General features: G+C 41.7%; 1 protein-coding gene across 2 annotated transcripts in view; it reads right to left on the bottom strand.

Annotated features, from left to right (window-relative positions):
- The window catches only part of LOC135516060 (chemokine-like protein TAFA-5), a 175,722-nt gene that overhangs the window by 7,745 nt on the left and 147,180 nt on the right, over positions 1 to 20,797 (bottom strand). For both annotated transcript variants that reach the window (XM_064940061.1, XM_064940062.1), the window contains exon 4: positions 1,436 to 1,612. In XM_064940061.1, coding sequence (XP_064796133.1) covers positions 1,604 to 1,612 — 9 coding nt within the window. In that variant the 3' untranslated portion in view covers positions 1,436 to 1,603. The remainder of the gene's footprint in view (positions 1 to 1,435; positions 1,613 to 20,797) is intronic.

The raw sequence follows: 20,797 nt of genomic DNA, 5'->3' as shown, positions 1-20,797 counted from the left end.
TCCCGGGTTGGAACATTCCTGGAAATGGGAGGGAATAAAAGGAAATCCTTCAACCATGATTTTTAGAAAAACTCATAATTTTGTAAACTTACTCGCAAGGTCTGATTGTGGACTGTAAGGTTTCAGGCCACTGTGTTAGGGTAAGGCTAGGACTCAAAATAAGGCCTTATGCGATACACTACCATTCAAAAGTTTGGGTTCACTTAGAAATGTCCTTGTTTTTGAAAGAAAATGACTTTTTTTACAGTGTAGACATTGTTAATGTTGTAAATCACTATTGTAGCTGGAAACGGCTGAATATTTTATGGAATATCTACATAGGGTACTGAGGCCCATTATCAGCAACCATCACTCCAATGTTCCAATGGCACGATGTGTTAGATAATCCAAGGTTATCATTTTAAAAGGCTAATTGATCATTAGAAAACCATTTTGCAATTATGTTAGCACAGCTGAAAATTGTTGTGCTGATAAAGGAAGCAAAAAAAACTGGCCTTCTTTAGACTAGTTGAGTATCTGGAGGATCAGAATTTGTGGGTTCAATTACAGGCTCAAAATGGCCAGAAACAAAGAACTTTCTTCTGAAACGTCAGTCTATTCTTGTTCTGAGAAATGAAGGCTATTCCATGTGAGAAATGGCAAGAAACTGAAGATCTCGTACAACGCTGTGTACTACTCCCTTCACAGAACAGCACAAACTGACTCTAACCAGAAAAGAATGAGGAGTGGGAGGCCCCGGTGTACAACTGAGCAAGAGGACAAGTACATTAAAGTGTTTAGTTTGAGAAACAGACCCCTCACAAGTCCTCAACTGGCAGCTTCATTACATAGTAGCTACAAAACACCAACCTCAACGTCAACAGTGAAGAGGCGACTCTGGCATGCTGGCCTTCTAGGCAGAGGTCCTCTGTCCAGTGTCTGTGTTCTTTTGCCCTTCTTAATATTTTATTTTAACTGGCCAGTCTGAGATATGGCTTTTTCTATGCAACTCTGCCTAGAAGGACAGCATCCCGGAGTCGCCTCTTCACTGTTGACGTTGAGACAGGTGTTTTGCAGTTACTATGTAATGTATCGTTCAATCCTCTGTGTGGATACTAGGCTCTGTAATGGGTGTAATATTTTAAAAACAACATATAAGGCATGTCAATATAATGGTACAGAACTCAAGGAACTCTTCCTAATGCTATACACATGGCTTTTTTGTTGTTGCAAAACTGACTCTGGGGGCCTTTGAGCTCAAGGTGTGGAGTTTCTACACTTCCATAGAAATAGAATTGCAACACTAATATACAATATCATATTATTACCAGTGTATCTTAGTGCACACTTGTCAACATCATGCTGCAAGAATATTACTCTGCCAGAATCATAAAAACAACATCGGTTAGGTTGGATGTTTGCTTTCCCATTATGTTTTGATGGATTCATTCTGTACCTTGCTTTGTGGATAATGTCCAGTATGGTTTAGAATTGGTTGTTTGTGTTCATGGACTGGTGGTGGTGATTGGTGGTGTGGGATGAGGCTGTCTGTCAGGGTCATCAATGCTCTCCTCTGCCATGGTACTGTCAGAGGAATGGAGGATCCACAGGGACTCCAGTCACGTCATAGAGCCTGGAGGGAAATCAGAGGTTACCACAATTGACCAATAGAATTAGAGCAATATGCACTACAGGTCAAACTTCTACCGTGCAGCTACCGTAAATAATAATACAGTAACACAAAAAACAATGTGAGATCTCTCTATAAATTTTCAAACCATAAAATACTTTTCAAAATGGAGGTGGTGATGTGTGTGTGTGTGTGTGTGAGAGAGAGAGTGTATGTGTCTCTTTCTAGCTAATGGTTTGAAGTGTGCATGGCAGTCTCAGACTAGGGAGGAAGGCTTGGCAGTGGTGGCTAATGCTTTGCAGCGGCTGAGTCTGTTTGCATGGCAGTTGGAGCATCTGTCCTCTCCGCGGTGATTCTGTTAAAGCCTCAACTGGATGTGTTCTGCACGGCATGCCAGCCATGTGTGTGTGTTCTGTAGTACCAGCTGGGCCCAAAGGGATCAATTACACAGCAAGGCAAGGCAGGCTGTATCGTATCAAACCCTGCACCACACCACCGGGAATCCCTCCAGTACCCACAGCACTATACAGCCTCTCTAATGAGTTAGCTAGGACTGGGACTATGGATGATCCAAATCCAAGGGATTTGTTACACACTCTGTTCAACACAGTCATACAGTACAAATACACTCTTAGAAAAAAGAGAGCACTTTTCTAAGAGGGTAGTGTGTGCATATATAAACCAAAAAAATGTATTCCCATTTAAAATCATATTTTCCCTAACCTAACCCTTAACCCTAACTCTAAACCCAAAACACTAACCTTAAAACTAAACCTAACTCCTAAACCTAACCCTTAACCCTAATTCTAACTCTAACCCTCATTGTAACCCTAAAACATGATTTTCCCTTGTGAGGCCTGGAGAAATGTCACACATTCTTTTCTTGTTTTACTTTCCTTGTGAGGACCACACACACACACACACACACACACACACACACACACACACACACACACACACACACACACACACTCACACTCACACTCACACTCACACTCACACACACACACACTCACACTCACACTCACACTCACACTCACACACACACACTCACACACACACACACACACACACACACACACGCACACCATTAAGACCGTGGGATCAGGCCTCTCGACACTACAGTCCCGGATTCAATCTCCGGCTGTGTCGCGACTGGGAGATAAAAAGAGGCTGTGGGATCACCCTTTCCTCACAATCTCCTCAGTCCTAACACACGGACTCCTTCACTTCCTTGATTAGCAACTCCTCCACACCATGTCTGCTGCTGTGAAACAGCCTTGATTACAGTGTGGTGCATAATCACAGGCTTTCTCTCAGTGGATGCCTCCGACACCACTCTCTATTCTGTAGTTAAATACCCCAATCAGGAGTGAGCTAATGGATTCACTGATTAAATTCATAATCCGCCACTTAAGAGGCTACCCCACTATGTTTGGTATAATCAGTTTGTGTGTGTGTGTTTTAGTTTATTAGGATTATTACTCTTCCTGAGGTCCACATAAAACGTACAAATACATGACAGTGTGTGTGCGCGTGTGGCTAGCCCTCCACGCATAGTGTGAAGACGAGAAGTAGCAAGGGCCGTTTAGGCCGACAAAGGAAAGTGTGTGTGTGTGTGTGTTTGTTGTGTTAAATTGTTTTCACTGAGTCAGATGGTTCAATTGAGACAAGCCTCGCTCATTTATGTTGAGTTAATGTTTAGTTCTAAATAGATCTTAAAGTCTGAATCAATCTTTGAGAAATTAGTTATATAACAAGTGAGTGTTTTGGTAGAGCTTTGAGGCATATATTTTAGCTGAGGAAGTGTAAACGTTAATGTGCAGGGCTTGAATATACTGTATACTGCGCTGTTATATTCACCTCAGGAACCACTGCATGGTGTATATCACTTCCTGCCAAGGTGAAATGTTATTTTAAAAACCTCATAATCTAGAGGCGAAAGAAACGCACACCTATTTAGGTGAGGTGCTGGCTAGCGGAGTGGAACACTTAAAGAAATAGAGCAGGACACACTATAGGAGCTCATATGCAAAAATGTTATGTCCAACGTTTTGACAGACAAGCTTCTTCATCAGGGTATAATGACAAACACTGCGGGGTGACTAATTTATATAGTGTCAAAAGACACACAGGTGTCTGTAATCATGGCCGGGTGTGGCCTGATATCATTGGTTCATTCTCATATATTAAGATAGCATACAAAAAACATAAATGGATAGCATACGATCATAGATACAGTTTAGCTACATAAGCGTACCAACATTAACAACAGCAAAATCACAAGAATGGCTTCAGATCAAAGTCTATGTTGAGACCGAAGGAAGCAAGGGTCTTTAAATTAAAGATCCAGGCAGCCTCTCGTTTTAACAAAAAATTGTCGAGGTCACCCCCTCTCCTAGGGAGGGTGACATGTTCGATGCCAATATAACGTTGAGATGGAATCGAGTGGTTTGCTTCCAAAAAGTGGGCTGCAACTGGTTTTTCAACCTAATGATGCTACGACTGTTTTATTTTACTCACATATTTTTTACTACAAGGGCAAATAACTGCATTAGTGGAGCACGTGATAACACCTTTGATTGGGATCTGTTTCCCTGTTTGGGGGTGTTTGAAGGATCTACATTTATAAGTGCCATTGCATTGAGCACAGTCATTACACTTTTTGTTTCCATCCAGTAGGGGCGCAAATACACGTTGTGCAGGGATATTTTGGGGTGGTAAATCATAGTTTACCAATTGATCTCTGAGGTTTCTGCCCAGCAAGAATACGATCAAGGGAAGGTCAGAAAACACATTACCAATACTATCATCGGATCTTAGAATGTGCCAATATTTGTGAACGATTCCCTTAATTTGTTCAGAGCACTTTGAATAGTGGGTAGTTAGATTGCAAGAATGCTTCTTTTTGCGAGACTGATCTTGAAAAAGGTCATGTCTCGTTTTGTTTTGAATTTTCTCAGTGGCAGTATTAATCTGACCATTTTTGTACCCCCACTCCTTGAATTTTCTTTGCGTCTCAGATTTCTGTTGAAATCTGATGGGTTTTTTTTTCATTTTTTTTTGATTCAACAGAATTGGCAGTAGGGCAAACTGTTTTTCAAGGGAAGTGGGTGACAACTATCAGCCCCCAACAAACTGTTACGATCAGTGTATAGAACATTATCTTCACACAAGATCAAGAAAACTGATTTGATGTGTATCAGATTGCATAGTAAATCTCAGATGCTCAGAACAGGAGTTAAGAAAAGAATGGAACGCCTGGAGCTGTTTTGCATCACCCCTCCATAGAACAAAAATATCTTAAACCTCAGCCTTCTCACAAACGTAACAGCGTCCAGAACCATGAAAGTCAATGGCCACAATTTGATGCGATCCAAATTGAAAAATGACTTGAATGTACACTACCATTCAAACGTTTGGGATAATTAGAAATGTCCTCGTTTTCCATGAAAACATACGGTTGAAGTCGGAAGTTTACATACACCTTAGCCAAATACATTTAAACTAAGTTTTTCACAATTCCTGACATTTAATCCTAGTAAACATTCCCTGTCTTAGATCAGTTAGGATCACCATTTTATGTTAAGAATGTGAAATGTCAGAACAATAGCAGAGAGAATGATTTATTTCAGCTTTCATTTCTTTCATCACATTCCCAGTGGATCAGAAGTTTACATAACCTCAATTAGTATTTGGTAGCATTGCCTTTAAACTGTTTAACTTGGGTCAAATGTTTTGGGTAGCCTTCCACAAGCTTCCCACAATAAGTTGGGTGAATTATGGCCCATTCCTCCTGACAGAGCTGGTGTAACTAAGACAGGTTTGTAGGACTCCTTGTTCACACGTGCTTTTTCAGTTCTGACCACACATTTTCTATGGTCACATTTTTTTATGGGATTGAGACTTTGTTGTCTTTTTAGCCATTTTGCCACAACTTTGGAAATATGCTTGGGGTCATTGTTCATTTGGAAGACCCATTTGCTGACCTGACTGATGTCTTGAGATGTTGCTTCAATATATCCACATAATTTTCAAACCTCATGATGCCATCTATTTTGTGAAGTGTACCAGTCGCTCCTGCAGCAAAGCACCCCCACAACATGATGCTGCCACCACTGTGCTTCACAGTTGTTTTTCAGCTTGCAATCCTCCCCCTTTTTACTCCAAACATAACAATGGTCATTATGGACAAACAGTTATATTTTCATTTCACCAGACCAGAGGATATTTCTCCAAAAAGTACGATCTCTGTGCCCATGTGCAGTTGCAAACCATAGACTGGATTTTTTAAGGCGGTTTTGGAGCAGTGGCTTCTTCCTTGCTGAGCAGCCTTTCAGGTTATGTCGATCTCGGACTCATTTTACTGTGGATACAGATACTTTTGTACCTGTTTCCTCCAGCATCTTCACAAGATCCTTTGCTGTTGTTCTGGGATTGATTTGCACTTTTCGCACCCAAGTACGTTCATCTCCAGGAGAGAGAAAACATCTCTTTCATGAGCAGTATGATGGCTGTGTGGTCCCATGGTGTTTATACTTGCGTACTATTGTTTGTACAGATGAACGTAGTATCTTCAGGCATTTGTAATTTGCTCCCAAGGATGAACCAGACTTGTGAAGGTCTAAAAAAAAATCTGAGGTCTTCTTTTGATTTTCCCATGATGTCAAGTAAAGAGGCAGTTTACATTTGAAGGTAGACCTTGAAATACATCCACAGGTACACTTCCAATTGACTCAAATTATGTCAATTAGCCTATCAGAAGCTTCTAAACCCATGGCATAATTTTCTGGAATTTTCCAAACGTTTAAAGGCACAGTCAACTTAGTGCATGTAAACGTCTGACCCACTGGAATTGTGATATAGTGAATTATATGTGAAATAATCTGTCTGAAAACAATTGTTAGAAAAATTACCTTTGCCATGCACAAAGTAGATGTCCTCACCGACTTGCCAAAACTATAGTTTGTCAAAAATATATTTGTGGAGTGGTTGAAAAACGAGTTTTAATGACCCCAACCTAAGTGTTTGTAAACTTCCGAACTCAACTGTACATGAAATGAGTTGCAAAATAAATAGGAAATATAGTCAAGACTTTGACAAGGTTATAAATAATGATTTTTAATTTAAATAATTATTGCGTCCTTCAAACTTTGTTTTCGTCAAATAATGCTCCATTTGCAGCAATTACAGCCTTGTAGACCTTTGGCATTCTAGTTGTCAATTTGTTGAGGTAATCTGAAGAGATTTCACTCCATGCTTCCTGAAGCACCTCCCACAAGTTGGATTGGCTTGATGGGCATCATACGGTCAAGCTGCTCCCACAACAGCTCAATAGGGTTGAGATACGGTGACTGTGCTTGCCACTCCATTATAGACAGAATACCAGCTGATTGCATTTTCCCTAAATAGTTATTGCATAGTTTGGAACTGTGCTTTGGGCCATTGTCTTGTTGAAATTGGCTACAATGAAGTGCTGTCCACAGGGTATGGCATAGCGTTGCAAAATGGAGTGATAGCCTTCCTTCTTCAAGATCCTTTTTACCCTGTACAAATCCCCCACTTTACCACCACCAACGCAACCCCAGACCATCACATTGCCTCCACCATGCTTGAGAGATGACATCAAGAACTCCTCCAGCATATTTTCCTTTTTTCTGAGTCTCACAAATGTTCTTCTTTGTGATCCAAACACCTCAAACTTCAATTTGTTTGTCCATAACACTTTTTCAAATCTTCCTCTATCCAGTGTCTGTGTTGTTTTGCCCATCTTTATCTTTTACTTTTATTACTTCCGGCGCCGACAGAGATGGCCGCCTCGCTTCGCGTTCCTAGGAAACTATGCAGTTTTTTGTTTTTTTTATGTGTTATTTCTTACATTAATACCCCAGGTCATCTTAGATTTCATTACATACAGTCGAGAAGAACTACTGTATATAAGATCAGTGTCAACTCACCATCAGTACAACCAAGAATATGTTTTTCGCGACGCGGATCCTGTGTTCTGCCTTACAAACAGGACAACGGAATGGATCGCATGCAGCGACCCAAAAAAACGACTCTGAAAAAGAGGGAAACGAGGCGGTGTTCTGGTCAGACTACGGAGACGGGCACATCGTGCCCCACTTCCAAGCATTCTTCTTGCCAATGTCCAGTCTCTTGACAACAAGGTTGATGAAATCCGAGCAAGGGTAGCATTCCAGAGGGACATCAGAGACTGTAACGTTCTGTGCTTCACGGAAACATGGCTCACTGGAGAGACGCTATCCGAAGCGGTGCAGCCAACGAGTTTCTCCACGCATCGCGCCGACAGAAACAAACACCTTTCTGGTAAGAAGAGGGGTGGGGGTGTATGCCTTATGGCTAATGAGGCATGGTGCGATAAAAGAAACATACAGGAACTCAAATCCTTCTGTTCACCTGATTTAGAATTCCTCACAATCAAATGTAGACCGCATTATCTACCAAGAGAATTCTCTTCGAGTATAATCACAGCCGTATATATCCCCCCCCCCCAAGCAGACACATCGATGGCTCTGAACAAACTTTATTTAACTCTTTGCAAACTGGAAACCATTTATCCGGAGGCTGCATTCATTGTTGCTGGGGATTTTAACAAGGCTAATCTGAAAACAAGACTCCCTAAATTTTAACAGCATATCGATTGCGCAACCAGGGGCGGAAAAACCTTGGATCACTGTTACTCTAACTTCAGCAACGCATATAAGGCCCTGCCCCGCCCCCCTTTCGGAAAAGCTGACCACGACTCCATTTTGCTGATACCTGCCTACAGACAAAAACTAAAAAAAGAAGCTCCCACGCTGAGGTCTGTCCAACGCTGGTCCGACCAAGCTGACTCCACACTCCAAGACTGCTTCCATCACGTGGACTGGGACATGTTTCGAATTGCGTCAGATAACAACATTGACGAATACGCTGATTCGGTGTGCGAGTTCATTAGAACGTGCGTTGAAGATGTCGTTCCCATAGCAACGATTAAAACATTCCCTAACCAGAAACCGTGGATTGATGGCAGCATTCGCGTGAAACTGAAAGCGCGAACCACTGCTTTCAATCAGGGCAAGGTGTCTGGTAACATGACTGAATACAAACAGTGCAGCTATTCCCTCCGTAAGGCTATCAAACAAGCTAAGCGTCAGTACAGAGACAAAGTAGAATCTCAATTCAACGGCTCAGACACAAGAGGCATGTGGCAGGGTCTACAGTCAATCACGGACTACAGGAAGAAATCCAGCCCAGTCACGGACCAGAATGTCTTGCTCCCAAGCAGACTAAATAACTTTTTTGCCCGCTTTGAGGACAATACAGTGCCACTGACACGGCCTGCAACGGAAACATGCGGTCTCTCCTTCACTGCAGCCGAGGTGAGTAAAACATTTAAACGTGTTAACCCTCGCAAGGCTGCAGGCCCAGAAAGGCATCCCCAGCCGCGCCCTCAGAGCATGCACAGACCAGCTGGCTGGTGTGTTTACGGACATATTCAATCAATCCCTATACCAGTCTGCTGTTCCCACATGCTTCAAGAGGGCCACCATTGTTCCTGTTCCCAAGAAAGCTAAGGTTACTGAGCTAAACGACTACTCCCCCGTAGCACTCACTTCCGTCATCATGAAGTGCTTTGAGAGACTAGTCAAGGGCCATATCACCTCCACCCTACCTGACACCCTAGACCCACTCCAATTTGCTTACCGCCCAAATAGGTCCACAGACGATGCAATCTCAACCACACTGCACACTGCCCTAACCCATCTGGACAAGAGGAATACCTATGTGAGAATGCTGTTCATCGACTACAGCTCGGCATTCAACACCATAGTACCCTCCAACCTCGTCATCAAGCTCGAGACCCTGGGTCTCGACCCCGCCCTGTGCAACTGGGTACTGGACTTCCTGACGGGCCGCCCCCAGGTGGTGAGGGTAGGTAACAACATCTCCTCCCCGCTGATCCTCAACACTGGGGCCCCACAAGGGTGCGTTCTGAGCCCTCTCCTGTACTCCCTGTTCACCCACAACTGCTTGGCCACACACGCCTCCAACTCAATCATCAAGTTTGCGGACGACACAACAGTGGTAGGCTTGATTACCAACAACGACGAGACGGCCTACAGGGAGGAGGTGAGGGCCCTCGGAGTGTGGTGTCAGGAAAATAACCTCACACTCAACGTCAACAAAACTAAGGAGATGATTGTGGACTTCAGGAAACAGCAGAGGGAACACCCCCCTATCAACATCGATGGAACAGTAGTGGAGAGAGTAGCAAGTTTTTAGTTCCTCGGCATACACATCACAGACAAACTGAATTGGTCCACTCACACAGACAGCATCGTGAAGAAGGCGCAGCAGCGCCTCTTCAACCTCAGGAGGCTGAAGAAATTTGGCTTGTCACCAAAAGCACTCACAAACTACTACAGATGCACAATCGAGAGCATCCTGGCGGGCTGTATCACCGCCTGGTATGGCAACTGCTCCGCCCTCAACCGTAAGGCTCTCCAGAGGGTAGTGAGGTCTGCACAACGCATCACTGGGGGCAAACTACCTGCCCTCCAGGACACCTACACCACCCGATGTTACAGGAAGGCCATAAAGATCATCAAGGACATCAACCACCCGAGCCACTGCCTGTTTACCCCGCTATCATCCAGAAGGCGAGGTCAGTACAGGTGCATCAAAGCTGGGACCGAGAGACTGAAAAACAGCTTCTATCTCAAGGCCATCAGACTGTTAAACAGCCACCACTAACATTGAGTGGCTGCTGCCAACACACTGACACTGACTCAACTCCAGCCACTTTAATAATGGGAATTGATGGGAAATGATGTAAATATATCACTAGCCACTTTAAACAATGCTACCTTATATAATGTTACTTACCCTACATTATTCATCTCATATGCATACGTATATACTGTACTCTATATCATCGACTGCATCCTTATGTAATACATGTATCACTAGCCACTTTAACTATGCCACTTTGTATGTATATGTATATACTGTACTCGATACCATCTACTGTATCTTGCCTATGCTGCTCTGTACCATCCCTCATTCATATATCCTTACGTACATATTCTTTATCCCCTTACACTGTGTATAAGACAGTAGTTTAGGAATTGTTAGTTAGATTACTTGTTGGTTATTACTGCATTGTCGGAACTAGAAGCACAAGCATTTCGCTACACTCGCATTAACATCTGCTAACCATGTGTATGTGACAAATAAAATTTGATTTGATGATTTATTGGCCAGTTTGAGATATGGCTTTTTCCTTGCAACTCTGCCTAGAAGGCCAGCATCCTGGAGTCGCCTCTTCACTGTTGACGTTGAGACTGGTGTTTTGCGGGTACTATGTAATGAAGCTGCCAGTTGAGGACTTGTGAGGGGTCTGTTTCTCAAACTATACACTCTTATGTATCCTCTTGCTCAGTTGTGCACCGGGGCCTCCCACTTCTCTTTCTTTTCTGGTTAGTGACAGTTTGCGCTGTTCTGTGAAGGGAGTAGTACACAGCGTTGTACGAGATCTTCAGTTTCTTGCCATTTCTCGCATGGAATAGCCTTCATTTTAGAGAACAAGAATAGACTGACGAGTTTCAGAAGAAAGTTCTTCGTTTCTGGACATTTTGAGCCTGTAATCGAACCCACAAATTCTGATGCCCCAGATACTCAACTAGTCTAAAGAAGGACAGTTGTTTTACTTCCTTAATCAGCACAACAGTTTTCAGCTGTGTTAACATAATTGCAAAATGGTTTGCTAATGATCAATTAGCCTTTGAAAATTATAAACTTGGATTAGCTAACACAACGTGCCATTGGAACACAGGGTGATGGTTGTTGATAATGGGCCTCAGTACACCTATGTAGATATTCCATAAAAAAATCTCCCGTTTCCAGCTACAATAGTAATTTACAACATTAACACAAGTGTCAAGCCCAGCAAAAATTATGCATCAAGGAGATGGTTGGATTTGAAGAAAAGTCTGTTTTTACCACAAAGCCTTAAATTTGGCAGGTCTCAATGTAATTGAGTCACTATATACTGTAAGATTTGTCAAAAGTCCCAGTGCCTTGTCTGTCCATGTTCACAACCAGCACCTGATATATTGGCTGTACATGTCACAGAGGCAGGCAGGCAAGCAGATAGAGAGAGAGACAGGCAGGTAGGCACTAGAAAGGCAGGCAGGCAGGAACGTAGGCAGGCAAACACGCACACACACAAACACACATTCACCGAGCCAGTGCGTCAATTCACGCAGACAGCTCGTCCCTAGCCAACTAGGGCCTCTGACCGTCCGTTTGATGTACAATATGGAGCAGCCATGAATACCTGTCATCTCTCAGCCTCCCGGTGCCGACCGTCGACAAAAGATGACAAACCGCCTTCTAACTCGGGTCGAAATAGACCCACCCAACCTGCTCTCTATACCTCACATCTGTCAGACGTATAGCTCTGGGAATTCTTTGTGTGATAGATATACCTGTTTTTTCTCAGATAATAAATGGTTGAGGTCAATCATCAAGGTTAAGGATTTCATATGCAGGTAACAGTAGAAGGGAGTTAGTTACAAGGGGGTATAGGGCTCCCTTAGATTTCACTTTGACTGTAGCTTGTGCATGTCGTGATAGTCTTAGAAGCAGTCCCTCTCTGCCAGGAAACAAAAAGCGAACAGGTATTTCGGACAGAAATTCTGTCATTTCACCCCCCCATATTTTGTGCAATGCTTGCAGTTCTTTTGTCTTTTGACATGTGTGTGGAATAGTGGCGCTCACCTTGAGTGGGGGGTCTTATGATGGTTGTGAGGTTGCTTTGGGCCCCTAATTCAGCCATTTCCAACACCAGCTACTCTCGGAAGGCCCACTGGGAGAAAGGGTTTTGACCTTTTGCTTTGGCCATCTGCTTGTGGTGAATGAAAGCATTTACTCTAGCAATGCCCACAAAGTGGGAAATAAAAGTCTTATACCTCGTCCTGGTCTTGTGGAGGACACGGTAGTAGCCTATCAGAGCATCAGATAGGTCGACACCCCCCATGTTGGCATTGTAGTCCTTCACAGAAACGGGGACATTGTTCCTTTTTCACCCTCCTTGAGACATGGTTGTTATTGAATTGCCTTATGCTGTGTGGTGAGCTTGAATAACTCCCTAGTGTCCTTCCATTCCACAAAATGCAGCTTGTTAGTCCTGATGCAACATATGGTCCCTCTGTCTGCTGCCTTTGTCATGTCGTTTACCTTGGTATTGGGGAAACCAATTCTGTTAGGATGAATGGTGCCATAAGCCCCTATTTTATTTTTCAAGATGTATTTGAAAAGTGGATGTAGAACAATCAGACTGGGTGATTGACATAGCAGGTGGGGGTGAGGATCTAGACTGGCGGGGGCGCTTGCTGGGAGGGGTGGCTCTCAAACATCATCATTTGCATCCTCCACTCTGTGGTGAATAAAAATGTCATGAAAATAATTTACTTAGAGATCTAAAAGTGGATCCAATCCTTCTAGAAAGCAATCTTTGTCTGCTGAGTCAATCCTCTTTGTCCAAATCGCTCCCCTGATCTGAGTCCGACCAGTATTTTATTCAAAGTTTCTATGTCAGTATACTTATTCATTGCTGCCTTCTTTTTAGCTTCCTGTTCGATATTCTTAGTTTTCACCCCCTTTAGAAGCCATCTTTAATGCTAAAACAATGACATTACAGTAATGAAATCTGTTCACAATGTAATGTAGTGTGCTAGGTGAGTCTCGTCTCTGAGCCAGGTAAAAATAGTTGCCATTACACAAAAAAAGTTATAGGCCTTGCTTTGTCCAACGCAGGTCAACTGCATATCCCTGGAAAACGTATCTTATTGGCTACAATACTGTCAAGCTGCCATAGTAGCCAATCCCCTGTGTAATGGATGCCTACGGTGCGTAAGCAGGCGACATCATACTTTTGATGCGCAAAGATATAGTCACTCCTATAAAATTGTTCATAAATATTATCCGGCCAACCACCATATGAAGAAGTTTAGGGAAAACATGAACTCACATTGTACCTTTTGTAATGACCACCCAAAAACTGTGTTGCATCTTTTTTGGCATTGTATTCATGTAAGGGAACCTCAGGGAAACATCAGTAGATTTATAATTTATGAAGATTGTACACTATTGTGGAAAGATGTACTGCTTGGATTCTTTACCTATGATAGAAAGAAGCTGAAACAATTTTGTGTAATTAAGTTCAATAGTCTTTAGGCCAAATTTCAATGCACATTTACAAACAACAACACATTTTCCTACCATACCAAAATAAATTGAACTAAATTAAGACAAATACTCTACTAACAAAAAAATGATAAGTGTATGTATGTACCTTAACCTCTCTGGGCAACCCGACGCGCTAGTGTCCCACCTTGCCAACAATAAATGCAAATGCACTATGCCAAATGCTAATAGCACTCGTAAAACTCAAACCTTCATTAAAACTCACATGCAGGGTACTCAATTGAAGCTACACTCGTTGTGAATCTAGCCAACAAGTCAGGTTTTTAAAATGCTTCTTCGGCGAAAGCATGAGAAGCTATTATCTGATAGCATGCAAGACCCCGAAATACCAGAAGGGGACGTAAACAAAAGAATTAGCGTAGCCGGCGCTACACAAAACGCAGAAATAAAATATAAAAAACATTCATTACCTTTGACGAGCTTCTTTGTTGGCACTCCTATATGTCCCATAAACATCACAATTGGGTCTTTTTTTCGATTAAATCGGTCCTTGTATACCCAAAATGTCCATTTATGAAGACCGTCAGATCCAGGAAAAACTCTGTTTTTAAACGAAACGTTATTTTTTTAAATTAAAAAAGTTGCCTATAAACTTTGACAAAACACTTCAAACTACTTTTGTAATCCAACTTTAGGTATTAGTAAACGTTAATACGCGATCGAATTCATCACGGGGCGATCTGTATTCAATAGCATTAAGTCTTCAAACGATGGTCGATATTCTCTCTACCAAAACTTCCTTTGTGATGCAGTGATGACAGGAAGTGCCTCTTCTTCGTTGAACCAAGGAATAACATCACAAATTGCCAAGACTGGAGCTTCGTGTGGAAGCTGTAGGAATTGTCAACTGGGAGCCATCTATTTTCTCTTCCCATAGACAATACAGGCAACTGGCGCATTGATACTTTTTTTTCTTTTGGGTGATCAGTTTTCCTTGGGATTTTCCCCGAGACACACGTTCTGTTATAGTCACAGCCGTGGTTCAACCAGTTGTAGAAACTTTAGAGTGTTATCTATCCACACATACTAATCATATGAATATACTATATTCCTGGCATGAGTAGCAGGACGTTGAAATGTTGCGCAATTTTTAACAAAATTAAAAAAAAAGTAGCCCTAGCTCTAACAGGTTTTAAGGTCCTTGTGTAATGTGATATTGTACCCCCTAGCCCAATTGTCCTTTGTATATTGTTTATATATACACTTGTGTTCCCACTTGCACTTCCTGTATTTGATTTGATGTTAATAATATATATATATATATATATATATATATATATATAAATAAAAGTCACTCCGTGGACATTCGATGTTGCCATTAAGTCATACATCATCAGAGAACATTGGCAATAGGCTGGATTTCTTCCTACCAACGTAAAGATTAATTTCATACCCCACATGTAGCTATAGCTCAAACACAGCCTTATCGAAGCTTATCTCGTAAGATGTTTGCTGTTCAGTGAAAACATGGTGTAAAATAAATATTTTTACTCTCGGGGCTGGTGGTCAATAACGATAGGTTATAGGCAGACAAATAAGACATCCTCATGGTCTGTGGGGTCCTGGCTTTCAGTGTGTATTGTTTTATTCCGTGTTATTCCGTGTTTATTTCGCTTATGCTTCAAGACGCTAACCGGAATGTAGGTTGAAGCCATCTTGAAATTAGGTCATCGGCTCGACCTGCCCTTATACATTCGTATGCCCATATATGGTAATAAATCACACCAAAGATTTTAAGGCACATATCAATAGCCAAGATACTCAGCTTTCCGCAGACACGCTTCTACTGATTCTATTACCCGACTGAATTGAATAAAACAATCTAATAGGGTCCCCAAATATGGGGACTTTACATTTAAGAGGTTAAATAAAGGTAAAAAATAAAACAAAAAAGTGATTCTGACTGTAAAAGGTGCTGCATGGTCAATCCGACTTATGCATTGTCCCTGCAGCATTTCTGCTCAAACGGCCTCTGCAGAAGTCTGGGCATTCATACTTTTTGCGCTTTGCAGGGGCGAGCACAGAGCTGTTGTGAAGGAAATTGTCAAAGAAGTGAGTTTGTGTTTATACAGGACTTCCCGCCTACACCTACCGTCAACCAATCATGTCAATTGTGTCACACCCTCTATATGGAGCCTCCAACCACATACTCAAATGAACCATACATTGGCTTTAAGTCGCTCTGGATAAGAGCGTCTGTTAAATGACTAAAATGTAAATGTTAATGTCTACAGTATGCAATGATATAAGAGGTTTGTGGGGCTCAACTTGCGATTTTGAGCAAGAGAGAGACTCGATAATGAACTGAATCAATTGGATTTAACTTTGGATTTAATTTAATTTTGAAAATGCTACATGGATCTGAGACACTGCGTCAGCGTGACTCAGCGCATCTCTTCAGGAGAAGGAGTAAACAAGTTTGAGTTAGCTGATGACTTAAATATGACACATACATTAATGATGTGTCCTATGCTGGTCAGAGTTCACAAATTGCGGGTGGGGGGTCAAATTGGGGAGAGAGAGCTGCAATTGGGGAGAGAGAGCTACATTTTTGAAAGATGTGATAACAAATTAACTTTTTTTCCAAGCATGCTTTAAACCTGTTGATGCTCTGGGGGCGCTATTTCATTTTTGGATGAAAAACGTTCCCGTTTTAAACAAGATATTTTGTCACAAAAAGATGCTCGACTATGCATATAATTGATAGCTTTCGAAAGAAAACACTCTGACGTGTCCAGAACTACCAAGATATTTTCTGTGCGTGCCCTAGAACGTGAGCTTCAGGCAAAACCAAGATGAGACGGCATCCAGGAAATGAGCAGGATTTTTGAGGCTCTGTTTTCCATTGTCTCCTTATATGGCTGTGAATGCGAGAGGAATGAGCCTGCCCTTTCTGTCGTTTCCCCAAGGTGTCTGCAGCATTGTGACGTATTTGTAGGCAGATTATTGGAAGATTGACCATAAGAGACCACATTTACCAGGTGTCCGCCCGGTGTCCTGCGCCGAAATTGGTGCGCAAAAGTCACCTGCCAGTATTTTTCCATGGGATACAGAGAGGAAAGCAAGCTTCCACGAACTGCATATCAATGAAGAGATATGTGAAAAAACACCTTGAGGATTGATTCCAAACAACGTTTGCCATGTTTCGGTCGATATTATGTAGTTAATCCGGAAAAAGTTTTACGTTGTAGGTGACTGAATTTTCGGTTCGTTTCGGTAGCCAGACGCAATGTAGAAAACGGAACGATTTCTCCTACACACAGACGCTTTCAGGAAAAACTGCGCATTTGGTATGTAACTGAGAGTCTCCTCATTGAAAACATCAGAAGCTCTTCAAAGGTAAATGATTTTATTTATTTGGTTATCTGGTTTTTGTGAAAATGTTGCGTGCTAAATGCTACTCAAAATGCTATGCTAGCATTGCATACTCTTACACAAATTAGTCAATTTCTATGGTTCAAAAGCATATTTTGAAAATCTGAGATGACAGTGTTGTTAAGAAAAGGCTAAGCTTGAGAGCAGACGCATTATTTTCATTTTATTTGCGATTTTCAGAAATCGTTAACGTTGAGTTATGCTAATGAGCCTGAGGCTTTAGTCACGATCCCGGATCCGGGATGGGGAGTTTCAAGAAGTTAATGCAGGAAGATATTTTTGGAATTGTTTTTAATATATGTGTTTTATCATGCACATTGAGTGAATCATTGATTCAATGTTACGCCACACAAAGAAAAATAATTGTTTTCTAAATGAATCCAATCATTGAACTTTTGCACCCCTTACTTGTCTCACCCTGGTCTTAGTATTTTGTGTTTTCTTTATTTATTTGGTCAGGCCAGGGTGTGACATGGGTTTTGGTATGTGGTGTGTTTTGTCTTGGGGTTTTACATAGGTATTGGGATTGTAGCTTAGTGGGATTTTCTAGCATAGTCTATGGCTGTCTGAAGTGGTTCTCAATCAGAGGCAGGTGTTTATCGTTGTCTCTGATTGGGAACCATATTTAGGCAGCCATAATCTTTGAGTGTTTGGTGGGTGATTGTTCCTGTTCCCTGTCCTTGTTTCTGTCTCTGTGTTACTTTGCACCAGTATAAGCTGTTTCGGTTTTCGTGTTACGTGTGTTGTTTTTGTATTGATTCGTGTTTCCTTTGTTTTATTAAACATGAATCTCAGTAGCCACGCCGCATTTTGGTCCGACTCTCCTTCACGTGAAGAAAGCTGTTACATTACTGAAATTGTTGTTCCAGTTTAAATGGCTTTGGTAGCTTCCTCCCACTGTTCTTAACCCTGGCAGTCATTATGAATACAAATTGCAATTTTAGCTGTCGGATAACCTTAACACTGGGTAGATTCCAATAGAAATGACACATCTATTTGCAACCCAGCATAATGTGATTTAGAGTTAGTGTTGCAAAAATTCTGGTAAAATTTTCCAGAAATCCTGGTTTGAGGATTATGGTTTGTGGAATTTTGCAACCCTACTTGCAGACCTGACATGACCTGTAAACTATGACTTTTTCAGGCCACTGTATAAGGCCTTATGATCTATGTAATTAACCTCTTACACTTATGGTGGCGCTATTTCATTTTTGGAAGAAAAACGTTCCCGTTTTAAACAAGATATTTTGTCAAAAAAAGATGCTCGACTATGCATATAATTGCTACTGTTCGAAAGAAAACCCTCTGACGTGTCCAGAAATACAAATATCTTCTCTGTGCGTGCCCTTTAACGTGAGCTTCAGGCAAAACCAAGATGACTTGGCATCCAGGAAATGACAAGGATTTTTGAGGCTCTGTCTTTCATGATCTCCTTATATGGCTGTGAACGCAAGAGGAATGAGTCTGCCCTTTCTGTCGTTTTCCCAAGGTGTCTGCAGCATTGTGACGTATTTGTAGGCAGATCGTTGGAAGATTGACCATAAGAGACCACATTTACCACGTGTCCGCCCGGTGTCCTGCGCCGAAATTGGTGCGCAAAAGTCACCTGCCAGTATTTTTCCATGGGGCACAGAGAGAGAAGCAAGCTTCCATGAACTGCATGTCAATGAAGAGATATGTGAAAAAACACCTTGAGGATTGATTCCAAACAACGTTTGCCATGTTTCGGTCGATATTATGTAGTTAATCCGGAAAAAGTTTTACGTTGTAGGTGACTGAATTTTCGGTTCGTTTCGGTAGCCAGACGCAATGTAGAAAACGGAACGATTTCTCCTACACACAGACGCTTTCAGGAAAAACTGCGCATTTGGTATGTAACTGAGAGTCTCCTCATTGAAAACATCAGAAGCTCTTCAAAGGTAAATGATTTTATTTATTTGGTTATCTGGTTTTTGTGAAAATGTTGCGTGCTAAATGCTACTCAAAATGCTATGCTAGCATTGCATACTCTTACACAAATTAGTCAATTTCTATGGTTCAAAAGCATATTTTGAAAATCTGAGATGACAGTGTTGTTAAGAAAAGGCTAAGCTTGAGAGCAGACGCATTATTTTCATTTTATTTGCGATTTTCAGAAATCGTTAACGTTGAGTTATGCTAATGAGCCTGAGGCTTTAGTCACGATCCCGGATCCGGGATGGGGAGTTTCAAGAAGTTAATGCAGGAAGATATTTTTGGAATTGTTTTTAATATATGTGTTTTATCATGCACATTGAGTGAATCATTGATTCAATGTTACGCCACACAAAGAAAAATAATTGTTTTCTAAATGAATCCAATCATTGAACTTTTGCACCCCTTACTTGTCTCACCCTGGTCTTAGTATTTTGTGTTTTCTTTATTTATTTGGTCAGGCCAGGGTGTGACATGGGTTTTGGTATGTGGTGTGTTTTGTCTTGGGGTTTTACATAGGTATTGGGATTGTAGCTTAGTGGGATTTTCTAGCATAGTCTATGGCTGTCTGAAGTGGTTCTCAATCAGAGGCAGGTGTTTATCGTTGTCTCTGATTGGGAACCATATTTAGGCAGCCATAATCTTTGAGTGTTTGGTGGGTGATTGTTCCTGTTCCCTGTCCTTGTTTCTGTCTCTGTGTTACTTTGCACCAGTATAAGCTGTTTCGGTTTTCGTGTTACGTGTGTTGTTTTTGTATTGATTCGTGTTTCCTTTGTTTTATTAAACATGAATCTCAGTAGCCACGCCGCATTTTGGTCCGACTCTCCTTCACGTGAAGAAAGCTGTTACATTACTGAAATTGTTGTTCCAGTTTAAATGGCTTTGGTAGCTTCCTCCCACTGTTCTTAACCCTGGCAGTCATTATGAATACAAATTGCAATTTTAGCTGTCGGATAACCTTAACACTGGGTAGATTCCAATAGAAATGACACATCTATTTGCAACCCAGCATAATGTGATTTAGAGTTAGTGTTGCAAAAATTCTGGTAAAATTTTCCAGAAATCCTGGTTTGAGGATTATGGTTTGTGGAATTTTGCAACCCTACTTGCAGACCTGACATGACCTGTAAACTATGACTTTTTCAGGCCACTGTATAAGGCCTTATGATCTATGTAATTAACCTCTTACACTTATGGTGGCGCTATTTCATTTTTGGAAGAAAAACGTTCCCGTTTTAAACAAGATATTTTGTCAAAAAAAGATGCTCGACTATGCATATAATTGCTACTGTTCGAAAGAAAACCCTCTGACGTGTCCAGAAATACAAATATCTTCTCTGTGCGTGCCCTTTAACGTGAGCTTCAGGCAAAACCAAGATGACTTGGCATCCAGGAAATGACAAGGATTTTTGAGGCTCTGTCTTTCATGATCTCCTTATATGGCTGTGAACGCAAGAGGAATGAGTCTGCCCTTTCTGTCGTTTTCCCAAGGTGTCTGCAGCATTGTGACGTATTTGTAGGCAGATCGTTGGAAGATTGACCATAAGAGACCACATTTACCACGTGTCCGCCCGGTGTCCTGCG

The sequence above is a fragment of the Oncorhynchus masou genome, chromosome 27 (assembly GCF_036934945.1).
Source record: "Oncorhynchus masou masou isolate Uvic2021 chromosome 27, UVic_Omas_1.1, whole genome shotgun sequence".
Classification (NCBI taxonomy): Eukaryota; Metazoa; Chordata; class Actinopteri; order Salmoniformes; family Salmonidae; genus Oncorhynchus; species Oncorhynchus masou.
This window is presented reverse-complemented; position numbering and strand designations above follow the sequence as displayed.